Source organism: Ammospiza nelsoni, chromosome 22, assembly GCF_027579445.1.
Source record: "Ammospiza nelsoni isolate bAmmNel1 chromosome 22, bAmmNel1.pri, whole genome shotgun sequence".
Classification (NCBI taxonomy): Eukaryota; Metazoa; Chordata; class Aves; order Passeriformes; family Passerellidae; genus Ammospiza; species Ammospiza nelsoni.
This window is the reverse complement of record NC_080654.1, coordinates 5,187,772-5,211,490: the sequence shown is the minus strand read 5'-3', so window position 1 is coordinate 5,211,490 and position 23,719 is coordinate 5,187,772. Positions and strand designations below refer to the sequence as shown.

General features: G+C 52.3%; 2 protein-coding genes across 2 annotated transcripts; both read left to right on the top strand.

Annotated features, from left to right (window-relative positions):
• Positions 1-487: 487 nt before the first annotated feature.
• LOC132082843 (basic proline-rich protein-like) lies at positions 488-5,504 on the top strand. Its single transcript, XM_059487257.1, has 6 exons — positions 488-502; positions 1,242-1,385; positions 1,536-1,634; positions 1,996-2,022; positions 2,544-2,813; positions 5,295-5,504. Exons 1-6 carry the CDS (start codon positions 488-490, stop codon positions 5,502-5,504), a joined length of 765 nt encoding a protein of 254 aa, XP_059343240.1.
• SLC2A1 (solute carrier family 2 member 1) lies at positions 5,503-22,173 on the top strand. The gene is made up of 10 exons (XM_059487535.1): positions 5,503-5,644; positions 12,583-12,675; positions 16,991-17,151; positions 17,512-17,752; positions 18,065-18,227; positions 18,308-18,495; positions 18,587-18,691; positions 18,791-18,892; positions 19,124-19,327; positions 20,393-22,173. Exons 1-10 carry the CDS (start codon positions 5,627-5,629, stop codon positions 20,588-20,590), a joined length of 1,473 nt encoding a protein of 490 aa, XP_059343518.1. The 5' UTR covers positions 5,503-5,626; the 3' UTR covers positions 20,591-22,173.
• Positions 22,174-23,719: the final 1,546 nt, after the last annotated feature.

Genomic DNA, 23,719 nt, shown 5'->3' with positions numbered 1-23,719 from the left:
AAATAAATAAAGGGAATATTGAAATAATTCCCCCCTGGAGTGGATTAACTCCATCCTAGGGATGCTCAGTGTTCAGGGACAAATTCTTTTGTTTCCCCATATTCCATCCCATATTCCCCATATTGGGAAAAGCTCCCAATCCATGGAATTCATGCTGGGATCACTGGGCAGATGTTGGACCAGAGTTACTCACTCCTCCATAATTTTTTTCTGCTCAGTGCTGGGGGACAAATCATTTTGCTTTCCCATATTCCAAGGGATAATCCAGGATTTTGGCTTTTACCATCAAGTGCCAGCAAAGCCAAATTTTCTCTCATGATCCCTGCGAGGATCAGCTTCATTTCCCTGAAAAACATCCCTGGACAGGCGATTCCAGCCAGAAAAACAGGAGTGGTGTCCCCTCCCCAAACCCCGTGTGTGTCACCAGGATTGCGTGTCCCCGATGCACCGGGCCGGGATGGGAGAGGCCGCCAGATAAGAGCTCGTCATGGGTGATAAGGGGGTGTGAGAGGGGATGGGGTGTGAGGAAGGGATGGGGAGCCCGGATTTCCTCCTGTGCTGGCAGCCGGAGCTCATGGACACGGCCCCGGCGTGGGCAGGGGGTGTCAGAGCCCAAATCTCTGCTGGGGAAGGGGCAGTGATGGGGAGCTGAGCCCATCCCTGCTCCCCACACAGCCTGGATCCCACGGAAAAGCTGATCCCATGCTCTGCGATCCCTTGTCTCCAGCAGAACCCCGGTCCCTCAGAGGGGCTGAGCCCATCCCTTTGTGCTCCGGCACTGCCGGGCCCCCGGAGCCCATCCCATGGAGAGGCTGATCCCACCTGGGCACAGGTGGACACCCCCTGAGCCCATCCCATGGAGAGGCTGATCCCACCTGGGCACAGGTGGACACCCCCTGAGCCCATCCCATGGAGAGGCTGATCTCACCTGGGCACAGGTGGACACCCCCTGAGCCCATCCTGGGGGTCTCCAGCACAAAAGGCTGGTGGAGAGAAGAGACCCACTGAGAGGCTGATCTCATCCCATCACCTCTCCTGAGCACAGGTGACCCCCTGAGCTCATCTCTGTGGGTCTCCAGGCCATGAAGATGCTGATCCCAGCCCATCACCTGTCCTGGGCATACGTGGAGACCCCCTGACTCCATTCCTGTGGTTTTCCACCAGAACTGCAGCCCATGGAAGGGTTGAGCCCACCTGGACACGGGTGGAGACCCCCTGAGCCCATCCCTGTGGGTTTCCAGGTCTCCACCAGAACTGCAACCCCTGGAGCAGCTGATGGAGAGGCTGATCCCACCTGGACACAGGTGGAGACCCCTGAGCCCATCCCTGTGGATCTCCAGCCCATGGAGAGGCTGATCCCACCCCTGTACCTGTCCTGGGCACAGGTGGAGACCCTCTGAGCCCATTCCTGTGGGTCTCCACCAGGAAAAGCTGGTTGAGAGAAGAGACCCTGTGGGTTTCCAGCCCATGGAGAGGCTGATCCCACCTGAGCACAGGTGGAGACCCCTGAGCCCACCCCTGTGGGTCTCTACTAGAAGAGGCTAGTGGAGAAACGAGACCCTGTGAGTCTCCAGCCCATGGAGAGGCTGATCCCACCAGATCCTCAGGTGGACCCCCTGAACCCATCCCTGTGGGTTTCCACCAGAACTGCAGCCCATGGAGAGGCTGATCCCACCTGGGCACCTGTCCTGGTGCCACAGGAGACCCTCTAAGCCCATCCTTGTGGGTCTCCACCAGAAGAAGCTGGTGGAGAGATGAGACCCGGTAGATCTCGAGCCCATGGAGAGGCTGATCCCACCTGGGCACAGGTGGAGACCCTGAGCTCATCCCCGTGGGTCTGCACCAGAACTGCAGCCCATGAAGAAGCTGATCCCACCCCTGTGCCTGTCCTGGGTTTCCACAAGAACTGCAACCCCTGGAGAGGCTGATCCCACCTGGACACCTGTCCTGGGCACAGGTGAACCCCCTGAGCCCATCCTTGTGGGTCTCCACCAGAAGAAGGTGGTGGAGACAAGAGACCCTGTGAGTCTCCAGCCCATGGAGAGGCTGATCCCACCTGGGCACCTCTCCTGGGCACAAGTGGAGACCTCCTGAACCCATCCCTGGGGGTTTCCAGGTTTCCACAAGAACTGCAACCCCTGGAGCAGCTGATGGAGAGGCTGATCCCACCTGGGCACAGGTGGAGACCCCTTTGTGCCCATCCCTGTGGATCTCCAGCCCATGGAGAGGCTGATCCCACCTGGATACCTCTCCTGGGCAAAGGTGGAGACCCTGAACGCATCCCTGTGGGCCTCCAGCTCATGAAGAAGCTGATCCCACCCCATCACCTGTCCTGGGCACAGGTGGAGACCCCCTGAGACAATTCCTGTGGTTTTCCACCAGAACTGCAGCCCATGGAGAGGCTGATCCCACCTGGGCACACGTGGAGAACCCCTGAACCCATCCCTGTGGGTCTCCAGCTCATGAAGAAGCTGATCCCACCTGGGCACCTGTCCTGGTGCCACAGGAGACCCTCTAAGCCCATCCTTGTGGGTCTCCACCAGAAGAAGCTGATGGAGAGGTGCGACCCTGTGCATCTCCAGCCCATGGAGAGGCTGATCCCACCAGATCCTCAGGTGGATCTCCCGAGCCCATTCCTGTGGTTTCCACCAGAACAGCAGCCCCTGGAGAGGCTGATCCCACCTGGGCACCTTGTCCTGGGCACAGGTAGAGACCCTGAGCCCATTTCTGTGGATCTCCAGCCCATGAAGAAGCTGATCCCACCCCTGTACCTGTCCTGGGCACAGGTGGAGACCCTGAGCCCATCCCTGAGGGTTTCCAGGCCATGAAGAAGCTGATTCCACCTGGGCACCTTGTCCTGGGCACAGGTGGAGACCCCCTGAGCCCATCCCTGGGCATTTCCAGCCCATAAAGAAGCTGATCCCACCTAGACACCTTGTCCTGGGCACAGGTGGAGACCCTGAGCCCATTTCTGTGGATCTCCAGCCCATGAAGAAGCTGATCCCACCTGGGCACCTTGTCCTGGGCACAGGTGGAGACCCGGAGCCCATCCCTGGGGGTTTCCAGCCCATGAAGAAGCTGATCCCACCTGGGCACCTTGTCCTGGGCACAGGTGCCCCCTGTCCCCCCTGTTCCCTCCATCCCCAGCCCATCCGGACCCCCAAATGTCTCAGCCCATCCCGGCCGCCCCCCCCCGCCCTCCCCCGGTGTTTTTTTAACCCTTTTGCCGGCAGCAAATCCCCCTAAATCCGCTCCGGCCCCTCGGCCCCGCCGGGATTATCCCGATTCCCTCCATCAGCATTCCCGCGGCGCCGGGAGGGTCCCGCCGAGTCGGCAAAACCCCCCCGGCTCCGTGGGGTGGGCAAAAAAAATAGGGGGAAAAGGGGATGGGGGGGATCCCGTGGGTATTTAGGGGAATTCACAGGTGAGGGATTGCCCGAAATGGCAAAATTTGGGGCAAAATCCAACAGATTTAGGAAAAAAAATTAATATTTGTGTTGGTTTTTTTTTTTTTTTTTTTTTTTTTTGGTGTGATTTTCTGGTTTTGCCTTTCGGGTGCTTTTGGGATTTGCTCTCTTGGTGACTTTTAAAATTTTTTGTACATTTCTGTGCTTTATTTTTCCTTACTTTTTATTTTTTAATTTTATTTTTTCCCATTTTCTTCAATTTTTTTTGTACTTTTTGTGCATTTTTTCATATTGAGGACTTTTTTTTTTTTTCATTTTTTGGTCACTTTCCCCAACATTTTCACAATACTTTTATTTTTTTTACAGGAACAACAAGAGGGATTGCATTTTCCATGCACTTTTTAGGATTTTAGTGGTTTTAAAGGATTTTTTAATATGAATTTGGGGGGGGAAATGGGGGTTTTGGGTGGGCACATGCAGGTGACACAGACACACACACACTTGCACAAGGACACACAGAAACACAAGGACGGACAGACAAACACGGACACAAAAACACACGTACACACACAGACAGACATACACAGACACACGGACACACTCTTGGTTTCTCAGACACACGGACACTCTCACACTGTGTCACACACACACTCTCACGCTCGCTCAGACACACGGACAGACACACGGACGTGCAGATGCACAGACACTCCCACACTTTCACACAGTCACGTAGACAGACGGACACTCTCAAACTCACACACACACACAGACAAACGGACAGACGGACACTCACACAGACGCACACACAGTTTCACACTCACACACACACGGACACTCTCACCCTCTCACACGGACACACGGACAGACGGACGCACAGACACACGGACGCTCTCACACTGTGTCACACACTCACAAAGAGACACAGACAGACACACAGACACAGACACACACAGACACACGGACACACACACACACACAGACACACGGACACACAGACACACACACAGACACACAGACACACACAGACACACGGACACACAGACACACACACAGACACACACACACAGACACACGGACGGACACACGGACACACAGACACAGACACACACACAGACACACAGACACAGACACACACACGGACACACAGACACAGACACACAGACACACACACACGGACACACAGACAGACACACGGACACACGGACACACACACGCACACAGACACACGGACACACACACGGACACACACACAGACACACACACGGACACACACACACGGACACACGGACAGACACACACACACACGGACACACGGACACACACACAGACACACAGACACACGGACACACACACACAGACACACACACACGGACACACACACGGACACACGGACACACACACACAGACACACAGACACACACACAGACACAGACACACGGACACACACACGGACACACACACACACGGACACACACACACACGGACACACGGACGGACACACGGACACACACACACAGACACACACACACAGACACACGGACACACACAGACACACACACACAGACATACACACGGACACACACACGGACACACGGACGGACACACACACACAGACACAGACACACAGACACACACACGGACACACGGACGGACACACGGACACACACACACACAGACACAGACACACGGACACACACACACACAGACACAGACACACGGACACACGGACGGACACACGGACACACGGACACACGGACGGACACACGGACACACACACAGACACACGGACACACAGACAGACACACAGACACACACACACGGACACACGGACGCTCTCTCTGTCTCGGACCCTCCCGCTCCCGTCCCCTCCCCCCCGCCCACGTGCAGCCCCGCACGCGCCGCCGGCCCCCGCGCGCCCCCTCCCACGCCCCCCCATCCGCGGCCCCTCGGCCCCGCCCCCCCGCGCCGGCCGCGCCCCCTAACTCACACCGCCCAATGAGCGCCTTAGCCACGTACCGCCCCCACCCTGACCCCGCCCCCCGCCTCACGCCGCCCAATGAGCGCCGCGGCCTCGCGCCGCCCCCGCCCGCGCTTTAAGCGGCTCCAATGCCCGGGCGGCGGCCGCGCCTCCGCCCCGCTGCTCAGCGCACCGCGCGCCCCGCGCCTCAGCGCCCCGGCCCCGCCGATCGCCCGCCCGCCCTCACGGCTCCGGCCCCGCCATGGACACCGGCAGCAAGGTGAGCCCGCGCCGCCAGGATTGCTCTGCGTTACGCAACCCCCGCCCGCCCCCGCACGCGCGCGGCCGCCGCGTTTCGCTTTATTTTGTCCCCTCAGCCCCAGCGCAGCGCTCCCCACAGAGCCGCCGGTGCCGGCTCCGCGCCTCGCAGCGCGCCCGGCCGCCGCTCCCGGGCTGTCCCCGAAAGGCGGAAACGCGGCGGACAGACCCAATCCTGTCCCTTTTGACCCCGTTTCGGGACGAGGGGAGGCCCCAGAGCCCAGAGAGGGCCGGGCTGGCTTTGGGGGGCTGCGGGGTTGGGGAGAGCCCGCCGGGACCCCGCGATCCCCGCCGGGCTGGGCACATCCCGCCCGCAGCTTCTGACCCAATTCCTATTAATTTATCCCAGGCTGTGGAGTTATTAAACACTCAGAGCTCTCCCGGCCGCTCGGGGATCCACCAACACCCTCCTCACGCTAAATTAATTAATTTAGATTTAATTTGGGGGGGGGTAAAAGCCCGGAACGATGCCGGTGGTTGATTGTAACAGGTCACTGAACTCAGCCCCACTTGCTTCATTCCAACCACCAAAGTATTTCCGTCCCCAGTACTCCCGTCTGGGAAGAGCTGGAATAAATCCAAATGGTTTGGGATTTTTTTTTTTTTTTTTTTGGGGGGGGCAGGATGTGTTAGGAAATTGGCTGCGTGGCGGCATGAAGTGCAATTAATCCCCGAAATCGCGATTTTTATCCTAATTAAAGATGCGACGGGAGCGATCCCTCTTGGTATTTATTTCCCCCTTTCAAAACAACTCCCTCTCCCCCCCTCCTCCTCCTCCGCATGAAGCACACAATTCCCTTAAATTTAAGGAGCTATATCTGTGTATATATGTATTTATAGTGTATTTTTTGGCGTTCCGGGCTGTTTTGCGGGCTGGGCGGTGGGGTTGGGGTGGGAGCCGGGAACGTGCGGGCCGGCAGCGCGGTGATGGGGGCCGGAATTAAACGCAAATTTGCTCTCATACCCAAGAAATCCGACGCATTTAACTCCCGGCATCCCGAACGGAGCCCGAGCCGCGTTCCCGCTGCTCTCCCAGCTCCGCAAACCTCCCCCCCCCCCGGCCGCCTTGCATGGATTTGGGTTAGAAATGATTAATTTTTGTAAAAGGTAATTAATCTCAAGGATGATTTGCCGAGCGCTGATGGGTGGCATTTCCATCCCCAGCGTGTTTTGCGTGGAAAAAGAATAAAAGATATTTTTCATGGCAGCAGCTTGTGGTTGCGAGATGGGGGACAAACTCCCCTCCCGAGCCCGCTTTGTATTTAATAATTAATATTATTAGCGTGATTAACCCGGGATGTGTGTCTGTGTGGGGGGGACATTGCACATTCCGTGTGTTTTTTTCCAGCTCGTTCCATGCAAAATCCTCTCCCGTGCTGGTCGCGGTTGCAAAACTCGCCGCGATTGTGTCGCCGTCCCTGGATGACCTTTAAGTAGGGAAGCAAAACAAATAAAAAAACCCAAATTCCGCCGCTCCGCTGCTCCTTCCCACCCCCCCCGGTTCTCTTTCCCCACGGGGCCGGTGTGACCCCAAAATTCTCAGGTTTAGATCCCCTCCTGTGGGTTTGGAGCGGATTTTTCCTGGTTTTTAGTGGGGCTGTGAGGTTTTTCCCGGGTGTTATCAGTGTGCCCTGGCTCCCGTGAGTGTGCAAATGAGTGTGCAAGGGGCTGCTCTGAATGCCCACATCCCCTCTGTCCCCTTGGGAGCAGTGGCTGCTCCTTAAAAATCCCCCTGGATCATTTGAATCGTGTGTTTTTCATGTGGGTTTGCCCAAAATCCCCCCCCCCTTTTTAACCATTATTTGGATTTTTCAGGGATTACTAATTGTTCTTGTTCCATAGCATCGCAAAATCTTCCACGCTGGAGTGAAAAAAAACCAACAGGGTATCCTCCTGGGACCTTTTTTTTTTCCTGTTGTTGCTGATTTGATTTTAGAGAATTCATTAGTTTGCTTGATGCATGAAACAGTCAGCGTGCCAAAATTCCCCAAGTCCTCCTGCACTGGGGTAAAATAACTTGGAATTCCCTTCTGGGATGCTTTTTTTTAGTATTATTATGAATTATGAATTCCTTGTTTTTCATGAGGCAGCAGCATCCCGAAATCCTCCATGCTGGAGTGAAAAAAGTTGAAATTCCCTGCTGGGCCACTAATTTAAATACCTTTATATCAATATTTTGGTATTATTATTTTGCTTTTAAAGGGATTATTCATTCCTTTGATCCATGAGGTGGATCTCAAAGTCCTTCCAGGCTGGAGGGTAAAATAAAAAGGTTAAAAATAGAGTTATAAAGCCAAAGGCAGTGGGTTTGGGGGGCCCCTGGTGCCCCCCCAGATCCTCCTCAGAGCGTCCTGGCTTCCGTGTTGGAGCTGGAGAGGAAGCAGGAAGCAGCCAAAAAGAAAACAAATATTATAAATTTATTAAAAACCTGTTTTTCCTATAATATAGAGCAATTCTTAGGCATCAAACCAGGAGTTTGGGGTCTAGCCATGCTTAAATAAATTTATTTTATGGAAATACGAGGGAATTTGTCCCAAAATTCCTGATAAAGATGCTTTTCCCTGCAAGGAGTTAAAAAAAAAAAAATAAAAATCTCCCCACAGCCCCACGTGAGGTTTGGCAGGAGCTGCCTGGGCAAAGCTGCCCTTAAAAATCGACTTTTCCCTTTATTTAATTATTTCCCCCCCACCTAAAGTTGCCTTTAATGGCGAAGTTCAGGCTGAAAGGATCCGGGATCCGAGCAGGGCAGGGAGTTTGGGCTGGGGAGGGAGGGGGAAGGAGCTGACTCACCCTGACCCTGCTGGGGACGAGCCTCCAAAATGTGATTTTCCTGCCAGCTCTTCCTTTTCCTATGCCCAAACTGCTGGAATGCAATGAAATTACAAATTTTATTTTTTTTTAATGGAATTTAATCTATTTTTTTTTTACCTTTTTTTTTTTTTTTTTTTAGCCTTTTTTCTAAATGATAAAATAAAAATTTTTTTTTTTTTTTTTTTACATTTTAATTTTTTTTTTTTTTTTTTTTTTTTTTGCATCAAGCTGTTGTTACCTCTCACCTTCCTGGAGCAAAGTTCACCTGGCTGCCGCATCCCCATCCCCGGAGCCATGACTCACCTGGGCCTGCCCTACCCTGCCAGCTCCTGGGGTGCCCTTTAGCCAGGAAAAATCAAATTCAGCACCCAAACACACCGGGCTGACCCCCCCAAAAACAACGGGAAATCGCCCCATCCCCTAAACTCCCAATCCCCCAAAAACCCACTCATTTTTTAATAAGGTTTCCCCAAGCAACAGGTGCTTTTAACATCCTGGTGGGTTTTTTTTTGGGGGGGGATTTGTTGGAATTTTTAGGGCTTTTTTTTGTGCTTTTTGGGGGACATCACCAAATTCCCAGCCTGGTCACGCCCTCCCAACCAGGGAGGTGTTTTCTCCTCTACTCCAAAGCAAATCCAAGTGCCAAAACCTCCCTGATTAGTTGTGTTGGGGCCAAGCCTAATTAATGAGCTTCATTAACGGGCCTGGCTTCATTCCCTCTGCTTTTCCCCTGGGAACTTTCACGGGGAGGGAGGAGAGTGGCAAGGTCAGGGAGCAGCACTAAATCCTGTATTTATTTAAAAAAAGAGGAGATTTGTTCTTAAATATTAAATATTTAAAAAGACCCTTTTTGAGGAGGGAGCTGGAGTCACCTCCCCTCATTTAGACGGGATCTGAGGCGTTGATCCTTTGGGAATATCAATCCTGGGAGCATCCTTGGGGTGACATGGTGGTGTTTATGGAGAACCTCCCCTCAGTGGCAAGGTCAGGGAGCAGCACTAAATCCTGTATTTATTAAAAGAAATAGGAGATTTGTTCTTAAATATTAAAAATATCCCTTTTGGGGAGGGAGTTTGAGTCACCTCGCCTCAGATCCCATCTAAATGAGGGGTTGATCCTTTGGGAATATCAATCCTGGGAGCATCCTTGGGGTGACACGGTGGTGTTTATGGAGAACCCCCCCTCAGTGGCAAGGTCAGGGAGCAGCATTAAATCCTTTATTAAAAGAAATAGGAGATTTGTTCTTAAATATTAAAAATATCCCTTTTGAGGAGGGAGCTGGAGTCACCTCCCCTCATTTGGATGGGATCTGAGGCGTTGATCCTTTGGGAATATCAATCCTGGGAGCATCCTTGGGGTGACACGGTGGTGTTTATGGAGAACCCCCCTCAGCACCCCCCTCAAATTAAAGGGGTTTATCAATTTCACGTGGCCCGTCCCAAAGCTGATTAGGCGGGAATGTCGGATCCTGGTTCGAGCGCCGGGAAAATCTCCTGCCTGGGATAATTGGGCCGCTAACGAAGGTGGCCCGAGCGCTGGCCTGCCCTGACCCCGCTCCCAAACAAGGCTCTGATTGTTGCCGTGGCTCAGGCGGGAGGAAGAGGAGGCTGGGGAAGGAAGGCTTTGCCAGCTAAACCAGGGTTTTGCTCAGTGACTCTTAATTAGACAGCCATGGGAAGCTGTTGTTGGTGCAGCTCCCCGGAGCATCCTGCTGGCCCTATGGTCACCTCCAGGGCTCAAATTCACGGAATCCCCCAAACTGGGGTTTTTAACCCCCCCCAAAATGACATTTTTTGTAATTATTTTTTCCCTCTTTGCACCAAAAACAGTGAGTTTTCTCTTTGGTTCTGAATATTTGTACTCGCTGCCTTCGCAGTGTCCTGTGCGGTGCCCTGGTATCGCTGTGCTGGGGAAAGGGAACTGTGGATTTAACCCCTTTTTCCCTGTTTTTGTCCTGTGCAGTGCCCTGATATTGCTGTGCTGGAGGAGACAGGGCTGCAGGGATCCCAGATTTAACCTCTTTTTCCTGTTTTTGCCCTATGTTGCTCTGTTGGAGACAGGGATCCCAGACTGTGCCCTTTTCCCCTGTTTTTGTCCTGTATTGCTCTACAGGGGAGAGAGGGCTGTGAGGATCTCAGATTTAACCCTTTTTTCCCTGCTGGGGAGACAGGGCTGCGGGGATCCCAGATTTAACCTCTTTTTCCTGTTTTTGTCCTATATTGCTCTGTTGGAGGAGACAGGGATCCCAGATTTAACCCTTTGCCCCATGTAGTGCCCTGGTATTGCTGTGCTGGGGAAAGAGAACTGTGGCTTTAACCCTTTTCCCCTGTTTTGGTTCTGTATTGCTCTACAGGGGAGACAGAGCTGTGGGGATCCCAGATTTAACCCTTTTCCCCTGTTTTGGTCCTGTATTGCTGTGCTGGGAATACAGGGCTGTGGGGATCCCAGATTTAACCCTTTTTCCCTGTTTTGGTCCTGTATTGCTGTGCTGGGAATACAGGGCTGTGGGGATCCCAAATTTAACCCCTTTTCCCTGCTTTTGTCCCATGCAGTGCCCTGGTATTGCTCTGCTGGCGAGATCCCAGATTTAACCCCTTTTTCCTGTTTTTGTCCTGTATTGCTCTGTTGGAGGAGACAGGGATCCCAGATTTTGCCCTTTTTCCCTGTTTTTTGTCCCATGCAGTGCCCTGGTATTACTCTGGTGAGGAGTCAGGGCTGCAGGGATCTCTGATTTAACCCTTTTCCCCATTTTTGTCCTGCCCTGGGCTGTGGGGATCCCAGATTTAACCCTTTGTCCCTTGCAGTGCCCTGGTATTGCTCTGCTGGGGAGACAGGGCTACAAAGATCCCAGACTTAACTCCTTTTTCCCTGATGGGGAGACAGGGATGTGGGGATCCCTGATTTAACCCTTTTCCCCCCGTTTTTGTCCCATGCAGTGCCCTGAGCTGCAGGGATCCCAGATTTAACCCTTCTCCCTGTTTTTCTGCTGTGCAGTGCCCTGGTATCACTCTGCTGGGGGAGACAGGGCTGTGGGGAACCCAGATTTAACCCCTTTCCCCCTGTTTTTGTCTTATATTTCTCTGCTGGGGGAGTGAGGGCTGTAGGGAACCTAGATTTAACCCCTTTTCCCCTGCTGAGGAACACAGGGCTGTGGGCTCCCAGATTTAACCCTTTTCCCTGGTTTTGTCCTGTGTAGTGCCCTGGGCTGTGGGGATCCCTGATTTACCCCATTTTTCTGTGTTTTTGTGCTGTGCAGTGCCCTGGTATTGCTGTGCTGGGGAAACAGGGCTGTATGGATCCCAGTTTTAACCCTTTTTTTTCCCCGTTTTTGTGCTGTGCAGTGCCCTGGGCTGTGAGGATCCCAGATTTAACCCCTTTCCCCCTGTTTTTGTCCTGTATTGCTCTGCTGGGGAGTCAGGTCTGCAGGATCCCAGATTTAACCCCTTTTTCTGTGTTTTTGTCCTGTACAGTGCCCTGGTATCACTCTACTGGGGATACAGGTCTGCAGGATCCCAGATTTAACCCCTTTTTCCCCTGTTTTTATCCCATGCAATGCCTTGGTACACTCTGCTGGGCATACAGATCTGCAGGGATCCCAGATTTAACCCTTTTTCCCATTTTTGTGCCCTGGGCAGCAGGGATCCCAAATTTAACCCCTTTTTCCCCTGTTTTTGTGCTGTGCAGTGCCCTGGTACCACTCTGCTGGGCATACAGGTCTGCAGGGATCCCAGATTTAACCCTTTTTTCCCATTTTTGTGCTGTGCAGTGCCCTGGTACCACTCTGCTGGGCATACAGATCTGCAGGATCCCAAATTTAACCCTTTTTTCCCATTTTTGTGCTGTGCAGTGCCCTGGTACCACTCTGCTGGGCATACAGGTCTGCAGGGATCCCAGATTTAACCCTTTTTTCCCATTTTTGTGCTGTGCAGTGCCCTGGTACCACTCTGCTGGGCATACAGATCTGCAGGATCCCAAATTTAACCCTTTTTTCCCATTTTTGTGCTGTGCAGTGCCCTGATATCACTCTGCTGGGCATACAGATCTGCAGGGATCCCAAATTTAACCCTTTTTTCCCCCGTTTCCTGGCAGATGACGGCTCGCCTGATGCTGGCTGTGGGAGGAGCAGTGCTGGGCTCTCTCCAGTTCGGGTACAACACCGGTGTCATCAACGCCCCGCAGAAGGTGAGTGCTCCCAGAGGGAAATTCCAGCCTCCCCCAGCTCATGTCTGACAACAAACCAGCCTCTGTGCCAGCCTGGCTAAAATAGTACATCCCACTAGGCAGCTTAGGGCTCTAATGGGATTTCAGAGGGAGTTATTTAGCTCCAGCCTTCCCTGGAGAAGTTGTTTCCTCCTCCTTGCTCAGTGTGGTTTTTTTTTTTTTTTTTTTTTTTTTTTTTTTTTTTTTTGTTGGGGGAAATAAATCCCAGCAGTGCCTGCAGGATGCTGTGTCTGGGTGTGGCCAGTGGAACTTTTCACCTCGGCTCTCTTAGTGAAGGTCTGGGAGTTAATTAAGGTTTGAGTCATCCCCAGGTGGCTGCTCTGACCAGAGCTGGGGGTTTTGCATCCCAGCTGGGAAGTGCTGGGAGCAGGATGGAGTGCAGGAGTGTTTGTTCCTCCCCTCATGTACATGGTCCATGGAAAACATGGCTTTTCCCAGATTTGGTGGCTTTTACAGCCAGGACCCTCCTGCTGCTGGTAGATACCAGAGGTCCATGGAAAACTTTTCTCTGATTTGGTGGCTTTTATAGCCAGGACCCTCCTGCTGCTGGTAGGTACCAGAGGTCCATGGAAAACTTTTCCCACATTTGGTGGCTTTTATAGCCAGGACCCTCCTGCTGCTGGTAGATACCAGAGGTCCATGGAAAACTTTTCCCAGATTTGGTGGCTTTTACAGCCAGGACCCTCCTGCTGCTGGTAGATACCAGAAGTCCATGGAAAACATTGCTTTTCCCACATTTGGTGGCTTTTACAGCCAGGACCCTCCTGCTGCTGGTAGATGCTGGTGGTCCATGGAAAACATTGCTTTTCCCAGATTTGGTGGCTGTTTGAGGTGTTTAACACATGGAAAAGAAGCTCAGGATTGCAATGTGGTGCTTGCAGTGTTCCCTGGGCACAGCTCTTGTGTTGGGATGAGGTGTGGAGGGACAGCTTGAGCTCTGTCCCCAAATGTCATCACCCCAATCCAGCTGCCAGGGTTTAATCCCATCCCAGTGAGTCCTTCTGGAATGTCACCACAGGCATTGGGAAAACTCCTTGTGGGATAGAAGACCCTGTGGAAAAAGTCACTGTGGGAAGAGGAAAAAAGGCAGGGATTAGTTCAAGGTGTTGCATTATTGAATCCCAGGTTCAGTTCCTGGGGTTGAAGCTGCAGCTCCTGCCCAGAACCTGCTGGAGACCTGAAATATCCCAAATTCTCCTTGCTCCACGTGCACTGGTCTGAGGTTGGGGATGGCCATGGAGCAGCCCTGGAGCTGGGAATCCCTGGCATGGCTCTGAGGAGCTGCTCCCCAGCTCTGCCCTCACTTTCCCAGCCCTGGCATTGAGGGAGGAGGGAATGCTGTGATCACCACCCTGCTCAGAGCCACATCCCAGGAGCTGCTTTGCTCCCTGGCCTGGAGGGGCTCTCCATGCTCTCCCTGCAAATTCAGACACTCCTGAGGGGTGTTGCCACAGTTTTTGGGGGTGAATTATAGGAATGTGCCTTCTGTTGATGGAGTGACAAAATTCTCTTTTGTCCCCTTAAAAAGAAAATAAGCCCAGAAGTTTCTCTCCTTGATTAGGTGAAAAAGGCATCTGATAAGCTTGAGGGACTAAGGATAACCAATTGGACAGAAGCCAAAAAGTCCCACCTGAACAATTTACTAGAAAAAGGAGAGAACAAAGAAACAAAACTTTTTAGTGAGGTGTTTTACCAGGAGCAAGAACCTCTTGCACATGACTGGGTTTTTCTCTGCAAAGAGTTTTGTTACTTTGTCTTTTATTAAAACTTTTTATTTCCAATGCTGCAACAGAAGCCATCCTGGGGATTTTATTTATCTCCAAAGACAGCTGAGCTATCTCTTGAAGAGGCAACATTGCTGTGAATCCTTTGGGCACAGGGGGCAGGACAAGTCCCCAGTGTTGAGGGGAAGGATTTGGGGGGCTCAGGGGGAGGTGGGATGGGGTTTGCTGGGCACAGGGGGTCATCCCAGCCTCAAGGATGGGGACACAAAGTGTGGAATTGGGAAAGGGACGCTGTGCAGGACTGGGATAAACTGGGGCACGCTGGGGATGCATGGAGTGCAGGATTGGGACAGGAATGCCTTGGGGTGCATTGAGGATGGGGATGCAGTGGGATAAACTGGAGTGAAGGATTGGGATGAGGATGCAGAGTTGGGTTAGGGATGCACTCAGATCCATCAGGGCACAGGTTTGGGATGCACTGGTTTGGGATTCATGGAGCTGCAGGGTGGGGGTGAATCACAACACTGAGCTGAAATCCCCAGTTTGGGAGAAACAATTTTTTTTCCTTCACTCTTCTGCCTTTAAACCCATTTTTCACCTCTTTTCCTCTCTGAAAAAACTCTTGAGTCCTTCAAAGCATCTTCCCTTTTTTCCAGGAGGGGCTGTTATTTTCAGATACTCCCTGGGCCTACTGAGAGCCTGAGCCAGCCCAATTATTCTCCAATAATCCAATCAATTATTTATTTTGGGTATAGTGGTAAAAGGGGAAAAAGCATCCAAACCCCTGGGTGAAACAGGAGGGAACAAAATCACTTCAATATGGAAATTGTAACAATTTCTGTGCTTTGGAAGAGGAACAACTTGGCAAAATAATGATACTGTTGGGACTTGTACCCAGCCCAGTGAAAATTTCTTGTGCTGTCTCTGCCAGGGCTCCTGTTTGGGCTTGGATTGATGGGAAAAGTGGGAAATTAAGCACAATGGTGTAAATTTTGAATTGGGAGTGGAGCCATTCAGAGCAGCAAAATCTTGGAGCCACCTTGGAGCAAAGCAGGGAATCTCTGGAATTTCTGCTCCTTCCAGCTGGGTTTGGTGGGGTGTTAAGGAGCCCTTTGCTGTGGTGCTTTGGGGATGGGTGACCCTTAAATCATGGTGCTATAAAGGATTTTGGATTGGGAGGAACCTTTAGAGGGTCATTTAGGGCATTTTCCCAGCCATGGGCAGGGACATGAGCTTGGTGAAGCTACCAGTGATGGGCTAGCTTTAAAAATACATCAAAAGCATACAAAATGTATATGTATATATATGTCATGGTTTGACACTGGTGCAATGGCAGTACCAGCACAGTATCCCAAAAACCTCCCTTCCTTTTCAAACCAGGACACTATATGAAATTTTTGTATACAAAAATTTTTGTATACAACAGTTTTGTGTATAAAAAGATGCAAAATTAATATAAAACCACCTGAAATTCACAAACCAGGCTGTTCTTGGTGCTTCAAACCAAGGCCTGTGTTGGCATCACGGTCCTGCAGAACCATGGGAGAGATGGTGTGTTATGGAATTCTTGGGGGTCAAAAACCTGGAAATCCAACTCCAGGAGTATCCAAGGGGGCTAGTGATGGGCTAGCTTTAAAAATCCATCAAAAGTGTACAAAATGTATATATTTTATATATGTATATATATGTCATGGTTTGATGCTGGTGCAGTGCCAGTGCCCCCAGGGAGCACAGCATCCCAAAAAATGCAAAATTTTCAAAATTTCCTTTTCAAACCAGGACACTATACAAATTTTTTGTATACAAAAAATTTGTGTATAAAAAGATGCAAAATTAATATAAAACCCCCTAAAATTAACAAACCAGGCTGTTCTTGGTGCTTCAAACCAAGGCCTGTGTTGGCATCATGGTCCTGTAGAACCACGGCAGAGATTGTGTGTTGTGGAATTCTTGGGGGTCAAAAACCTGGAAATCCAAGTCCAGGAGTATCCAAGATTGTGTGCTATGGAATTCTTGGGGAGGAAAAACATGGAAATGCAACTCCAGGAGTATCCAAGATTGTGTGCTATGGAATTTTTGGGGAGGAAAAACCTGGAAATCCAAGTCCAGGAGTATCCAAGCTTGTGTGCTATGGAATTCTTGGGGAGGAAAAACCTGGAAATCCAAGTCCAGGAGTACCCAAGATTGTGTGCTATGGAATTCTTGGGGAGGAAAAACCTGGAAATCCAACTCCAGGAGTATCCAAGGGGATGGGAGCTGCCCTGTGTTCCTCCCCTTGCTCCGCGGGGCTGGCGCATCTGTGGCTGCTGCCCTGCCCTGGGGAGCAGCGTGACCTCCCCGTGCCTGCCCGGCCAGTTTGGCTCCCTCCCTCCCTCCCTCCCTCCCTCTCTCCGGGCAGGGCGAGCCCAGAACCCGTCGGGCTGCATTTCCCAGTGGATCCCAGCAGTTCCTCCCTTGGCCAGCGGCTCCGGTGACGCATTGTCTTGTGAGAGACTCGTCCCTCCGGTGGCGCGGCCTTGACGCGCGGTTTGGTTTCCCTCCTTGTTCTCCAGGTGATTGAGGACTTCTACAACCTCACGTGGCTGAACCGATACGGGGAGCCCATCAGCCCTGCCACCCTCACCACGCTCTGGTCCCTCTCCGTTGCCATCTTCTCTGTCGGGGGCATGATCGGCTCCTTCTCCGTGGGGCTCTTTGTCAATCGCTTTGGAAGGTGAGCTCTGGATCCTGCAGTGGGGAGGCTCTGCTGCCTCACCCACCCTGGTGTTCTACAGGCTGACTTTGGGGTTCTTGCAGTGTTCCTCACCTGCTTCTCCTGGTGTTCCTCACTTGGTTCTCCTGATGTTCCTCTCCTGGCGTTCCTCACCTGGTTCTCTCCCAGTGTTCATCACCTGGTTCTCCTGGTGTTCCTCACCTGGTTCTCCTCACCGGGTTCTCTCCTGGTGTTCCTCACCTGGTGTTCCTCACCGGGTTCTCCTCGTGTTCCTCACCTGGTTCTCCTGGTGTTCCTCTCCTGATGTTCTTCACCTGGTTCTCCCGGTGTTCCTCACCTCTCTCCTCCATCCCTCTCCAGGCGCAATTCCATGCTGATGTCCAACATCCTTGCCTTCGTGTCAGCTGTGCTCATGGGCTTCTCCAAGATGGCTTTCTCCTTTGAGATGCTCATCCTGGGCCGCTTCATCATTGGCCTCTACTCCGGCCTCACCACGGGTTTCGTGCCCATGTACGTGGGTGAGGTGTCCCCTACTGCCCTGCGAGGGGCCCTGGGCACCTTCCACCAGCTTGGCATCGTCCTGGGTATCCTCATTGCACAGGTGAGCACTGCAGAATGGTTTTGGTCCTTTTTTTGATCCTGACACTCCTCAGGGCCTGCAAGGATGAGGTGCTGTGGATCTGAGCTGGGGTGAGGGGTGAAGCTGGAGCTCAGCTGGAGCGGGGATGCTGTGGAATCTGAAGGTTTGGGACAGGTGGCATCAGGATATCAACATCTCCTGGCCACCTGGAAGCAGCACAGGAGTCCCTCCAATGGCTGTTCCAGCTTGGAGCACACCATGAGCTGCACAGCTGTGTCCAACCAGGACTTTTCCAGCTGGGATAGGTGGCTCAACCCTTCTTCTCCTCCTCAGGTGTTTGGTTTGGACTTGATCATGGGAAACGAGTCTCTGTGGCCGCTGCTGCTGGGCTTCATCTTCGTCCCTGCGCTGCTGCAGTGCATCATCCTGCCCTTCGCCCCCGAGAGCCCCCGCTTCCTGCTCATCAACCGCAACGAGGAGAACAAAGCCAAGAGCGGTGAGTGACCCCTCTGCAGGGCCCATCCTGGCACTCTGCAGGGTCCCTGACATCTCCTGACCCCCACCTCTCCCTCTCAGTCCTCAAGAAGCTGCGAGGCACGACGGACGTGAGCAGCGACCTGCAGGAGATGAAGGAGGAGAGCCGGCAGATGATGAGGGAGAAGAAGGTGACCATCATGGAGCTGTTCCGCTCGCCCATGTACCGCCAGCCCATCCTCATCGCCATCGTCCTGCAGCTCTCCCAGCAGCTCTCAGGCATCAACGCGGTGAGCCTGGGTGGGGTCTCGATGCCAGGGGTCAGCTTGCTTCACCCAGAGCTCCAGGACCTGATTTGTGGTTCCTCCCTGCCCTTTGTAGGTCTTTTACTACTCCACCAGCATCTTTGAGAAGTCGGGGGTGGAGCAGCCTGTCTATGCCACCATTGGCTCTGGCGTGGTGAACACAGCCTTCACGGTGGTCTCGGTGAGTTTGGCCCCTCCAGGGTCTCTCCGGGGAAGGTGGGAGGTGCAGGGGCCTTTCCTGCAGGCTGGGAGGTGCTGATGGATCTTGTCCATCCCACAGCTCTTCGTGGTGGAGCGAGCCGGACGCAGGACCCTGCACCTCATTGGGCTGGCAGGGATGGCTGGGTGTGCCATTCTCATGACCATCGCCCTCACGCTGCTGGTGAGTGCTGGGGAGGCTGGGAGGAGGAGGAGGAGGAGGGATGGCTAGGGAGGAGGAAGGACTTATTCCTCCTTGAAGTGATGGCTGAGCACTCAGTCCCCATTGTCACATCTCTCCTGAGCTCCTAGAATTCCATCTTCCAGCTCATGGCTCCTGTGCCAGCACCAGCTGAGGTGCCCAGGTGCCATATCCCCTTCACAGCACCAACCTTCTCCCTCTCCCTTGTTCTAGGACCAAATGCCCTGGATGTCCTACCTCAGCATCGTGGCCATCTTTGGGTTTGTGGCCTTCTTTGAGATCGGCCCAGGCCCCATCCCGTGGTTCATCGTGGCCGAGCTGTTCAGCCAAGGGCCCCGTCCCGCTGCTTTCGCCGTGGCCGGGCTCTCCAACTGGACCTCCAACTTCATCGTGGGCATGGGCTTCCAGTACATTGCGGTAATGATGGCTGGGAGCGCTGGGGGATGGTGGCTGGAGCCCTGGGGGAGTGGGGCATGGCACTGGGGACACAGGGAGCTGGGGGTCCCAGAGGATCCCAGCAATCCGGGGGAGTCTCTGTCCCAGCCTGTCAGACTGTGTTGGTCCAGATCCCAGTTCTGCATCAGGGATGGAAACTGTCCCACTGGATCTCTGTGCCAGACTCCAGTGCAGGATCCCACTGCTGGATCCTCCTGCGAAATCCCAGATCTGGTTGCTGGTTCCTGCTGCTGGATCCCACTGCTGGATCCTCCTGGCCAAATCCAAATCCCAGGTCTCGTTGCTGGTTCCTGGTGCTGGATCCCATTTGCCAGATTTTGGTGTGGAATCCTGGTGTCAGATCTTGGTGCCAAATCCTGCTGCTGGATCCAGTGTTGAATTCCAGGGCCACATTCTTCAGCCCTAAAACCTAGGCTGAGGTGGTTTGGTTGGGTTAAGGTCCCTTGGGAAGAAGGACTTGGGGCTGGAGCAGGAGCTTGGTTCAGTGTTTTTTGTGGAACTTGAGGTGTTCCTTGAAAGGAGGACCTGGGTTTTGGATAGCCATGGCAAGGTTGTGGGCAGGGTGGTATCAGCTGGCCCTTCAACCATGGCCAGAGATGGGAATGGAGCTGGGGAAGGGAGGCACCAGGAGCTGCTGGGGGGCTCAGCCTGGAGAAGAGGAGGCTCAGGGGGGACCTTCTGGCTCTGCACAACTCTGACAGGAGGGGACAGTTGGGGGAGTCAGGCTCTGCTCCCAGGGAACAGGGACAGGATGAGAGGACCAAGCTGTGTCAGGGGAGGTTTAGATTGGATATTGAGAAAATTTCTTCATGGAAAGGGTGGTCAGGGAGGTGGTGAAATCACCATCCCTAGAAGTGCTCAAAACCACGTGGATGTGGCACTTGGGGCATGGTTAGGAGTGGACCTGGCAGCGCCGGGTCTGTGGTCAGACTCAATCTTGGTGTGCTTCTCCAACCTCAACAACTCCACCATTCCATGACCTCCATCCAATCCACGCGCTCACCTCCCCTTTTCCCTTCAATCCAGCAACTCTGTGGCTCCTACGTCTTCATCATCTTCACGGTGCTGCTCGTGCTCTTCTTCATCTTCACCTACTTCAAGGTGCCGGAGACCAAAGGCCGGACCTTCGACGAGATCGCCTCGGGCTTCCGGCAGAGCGGGGGCGGCCAGAGCGACAAGACCCCGGACGAGTTCCACAGCCTGGGCGCTGACTCGCAGGTGTAACCCGGACCCCGGCTCTGCCGCCGCCCCCCGACCCGGGGGGACTTTTTAAAACACTTTGTACAGACCCCAGGCAGGAGGGAGTGGAGTGTGGAGGGGGGATCTGGCTCTGATGCCCCCTCTCCAGCCTCTCCCAGTGCTTTACTGGGGACAGACTGAGCTATTTTATTTTATTATTTTGGTTTTTTTTTTTTTTTTTTTTCCTGCTAGGAACGAATTTTATTTAATTTTTTTAGTTGGTTTCGCGTCCAAGATTTCAAAGCCAATAGGTGTTTTGAAACCCAGCCATGCAGCCCCCAGCACAGGAGGGCAATTCCCTGTTTTTTTATTGACGACGCGATAGTTATTTAACGGAAAATCATGTAGAGGAAGTTTTTAAAAAAAAAAGCTGGAAACTTATTTTTTAACATTCTAATCATAGAGAAAAAAAAAAAAAAACAAAAAAACAAAAATCACATAAATTGACTAAATCTAATATTTTTTTAAAAAAACCTACCAAGGAAATGAGTAATTTTTTTAAAAGTCTCCTTGATTTCAAGCCCTGCGGTGGGTTCGTGGACGGGGACCTCCCGCCCGGGGCAGCGCGGAGGACGGAGCCGTCCCGGATGGATCGGTTGGAAAGGTCAATCCATTGTCACAGGCTCCTCTCCTTTCGCCTGAAAATTCCAACTGGGAGGGGAAAAAAATGGGAGAAAGGTGGGGGGGGGGGGAGATGTGTTCTTGTTGAATTTTTGGGATTAATCTTGGCAATATTTGCCCGACAGTGAAGCGCCAGCGGCAGCCGCACACGACAACATCCCCCTCCATCACCACCCCCATCCCAGGACTCACCAAAATCCAGCACTGCATGGATACAGCTGTTTCCTGCTCTGTGTATAGACTGGAAGATATTTATATTATATATATTTTTGTTCAATGGTTGTTAATAGTAGACATTTAAGTTATAGCGTTTCTGATTTGACAAGCCAAGTACTGTAAATATTCTTGGAGTATATTCACACTGTATAATTGCATACAAAAAGGTACAGAAAAAGGTTATAGTTTCTATAGCAACTAAGAAAAAAAAAAAGCTTGTACATGGTTAGGATGACTTTTTGTATAGTTCTGCACTGTAGTTGTATCTATTGCACTGAATTTCAGGCTGTAGTATATTAAAAAAAATACACATGAGAAATACTGTCCTTTTCAAACAAAACTGAAAACACACACACAAAAAAAAAAGCATTTCCCTGAGTGCAGCTGGTGTGGGAGCTCCTGGCACATTCCCAAAGCCACAGGGAGGGTTGTTTTTTTTTTTTTTTGGTTTGTGTTGTTTTTTTGTTGTTTTTTATTAATAGTATCTTTTTTAAAATGTATTTGTTTGGTTTGGAAGTGATGACACTTGACCACACGTGAAAGAAAATAAAGGGGAGGGGGGTGGAATAAAATAAATCTCTTTAAAAAAATGCCTGTTCTCAGCTGGTTGTGGCACAGCCTCACCAAGCTGTGGGGGTGTGTGTGTGGTTTTTTAAGCAAATCCCTGCAGTGAAGTGCCAAGGGGAAGGTGTGTGGTGTGAACAATAAAGGAGAATGTGAGCAGCCACCCAGCCCTGGTGTCCTGTGCCTTTTATTTCTCGCAGCCAAACTTTCCCTGCCCTGGCAGGGCTGGGGGGGTGTCTGGCAGTGCGTGTCCCTGCAAAGCTTTTTCCACCACGGGCACGACTCACCTGGTTGCAAAATACCTGCTCTGGGTGCACAACCAGCTCGGAATTGCCTGGGCTGGGATCACGGGGGCTCCTGGCTGGAGCTGTCCTGCCCCTGGATCCCAAACCTGCTCCCCTTGCCCAGCACACAGCCTTGGTCATGCCATGAGCACCTGAGCAAGGGAAGGGAGAGGGAGGGAGGAGGTTGCTGCTGCTCTGTGCATTTGGTTTTTTTCCCCCTCCAGCTGAGAAGGTGCCAAATGCTGCAAGCCTGAACATTTTCAGGTAAAGAAATGCTGATCTTGGTCACTTCAGGCTTTTTGCTATTTATTGAAGCTGCTCTTTGCCCTGCAGGGCATGGCTGTTGTAGGAATCACTCCTGAAGTGTCTTTAAGATCTCCCCAGAATTCTTTCTGTGCCCAGGGCTCTCTCCTCATTCTGCTGTTTCATTCCTGGCTCCAGGAAATGCTCAGCCCTGCACAACCTTCAAAACCCAGGCTGAAGAAACTCAGGATTTTGAGCTCTGATCCCAAACACAAGGGCCTGATTTCCAGATGCTATCTGCTCAGCACTTCCTCAAAATCAATTCCTGGTAAAGCACAGAAATAACTGAATTTTTAAGCCATAAATACACAGGAATGCAGATTCCAAACTGGAATCACAGACCCCAGTAGACTGAACCTTGAACTCAGAAGAGTCTGGCTCAAGGATAGGTCTGCAAGCCTGAACACTTCCAGGCAAAGAAATGCTGATCTTGGTCACTTCAGGCTTTTTGCTATTTATTGAAGCTGCTCTTTGCCCTGCAGGGCATGGCTGTTGCAGGAATTGCTCTTGTAGCGTCTTTAAGATCTCCCCAGAATTCTTTCTGTGCCCAGGGCTCTCTCCTCACTCTGCTGTTCATTCCTGGCTCCAGGAGATGCTCAGCCCTGCACAACCCTCATTTCCAGGCTGGCTTTGTTCTGTTGAACGCTCAGAGCAGCCCCACGGCCCTGGAAGGATTACAGACACCGCCAAGCTCCAAATCCTGCTGACCCAAATCCTTGTGCCCTGGGGCACTGTGCCAGCAGGCACAGCTCCCCAGCATCCCCCACCCCACGGCAGTGACCATTCCAGCCCCTCGGAGATGATCATTCCAGGCCTTTCCAGCACCTCCCATGGAATTATTCCACACCTGATGGGGTGGAAAGACCAAAGCATCTCCCCCAGGAGTGTTGGGAGCTCTCCTGGCCCTTCCCCAGGGCACCCTGAGCAGCCTTCTCCCACCCCCTGCAATGGAACGTGGCTGAGCCCGCGGTTTTCCCTTCCCCAGCGGCAGCAATCCCTGCTAATTGCTCAGGCCCCAGCTTGATGAAGCGTTTACAAAGCTCACTTGACTCCAGCCCAACTCGGCGAGGCAATTAAACACCCTCATAAATCCTCCTGCGGTAAATGAGCCTTGATGGGAGCTCAG

What these genes read in the sequence shown, in the direction of transcription:
- LOC132082843 (XM_059487257.1), top strand. An exon ending in TGTACCTGTCCTGGGCACAG is followed by an intron (nt 1,386 to 1,535) that starts GTGGAGACCCTC and finishes GGTCTCTACTAG; the next exon opens with AAGAGGCTAGTGGAGAAACG. An exon ending in TGGTGGAGACAAGAGACCCT is followed by an intron (nt 2,023 to 2,543) that starts GTGAGTCTCCAG and finishes GGTCTCCACCAG; the next exon opens with AAGAAGCTGATGGAGAGGTG.
- SLC2A1 (XM_059487535.1), top strand. An exon ending in TTTGTCAATCGCTTTGGAAG is followed by an intron (nt 17,152 to 17,511) that starts GTGAGCTCTGGA and finishes ATCCCTCTCCAG; the next exon opens with GCGCAATTCCATGCTGATGT. An exon ending in CCATCGCCCTCACGCTGCTG is followed by an intron (nt 18,893 to 19,123) that starts GTGAGTGCTGGG and finishes CCCTTGTTCTAG; the next exon opens with GACCAAATGCCCTGGATGTC.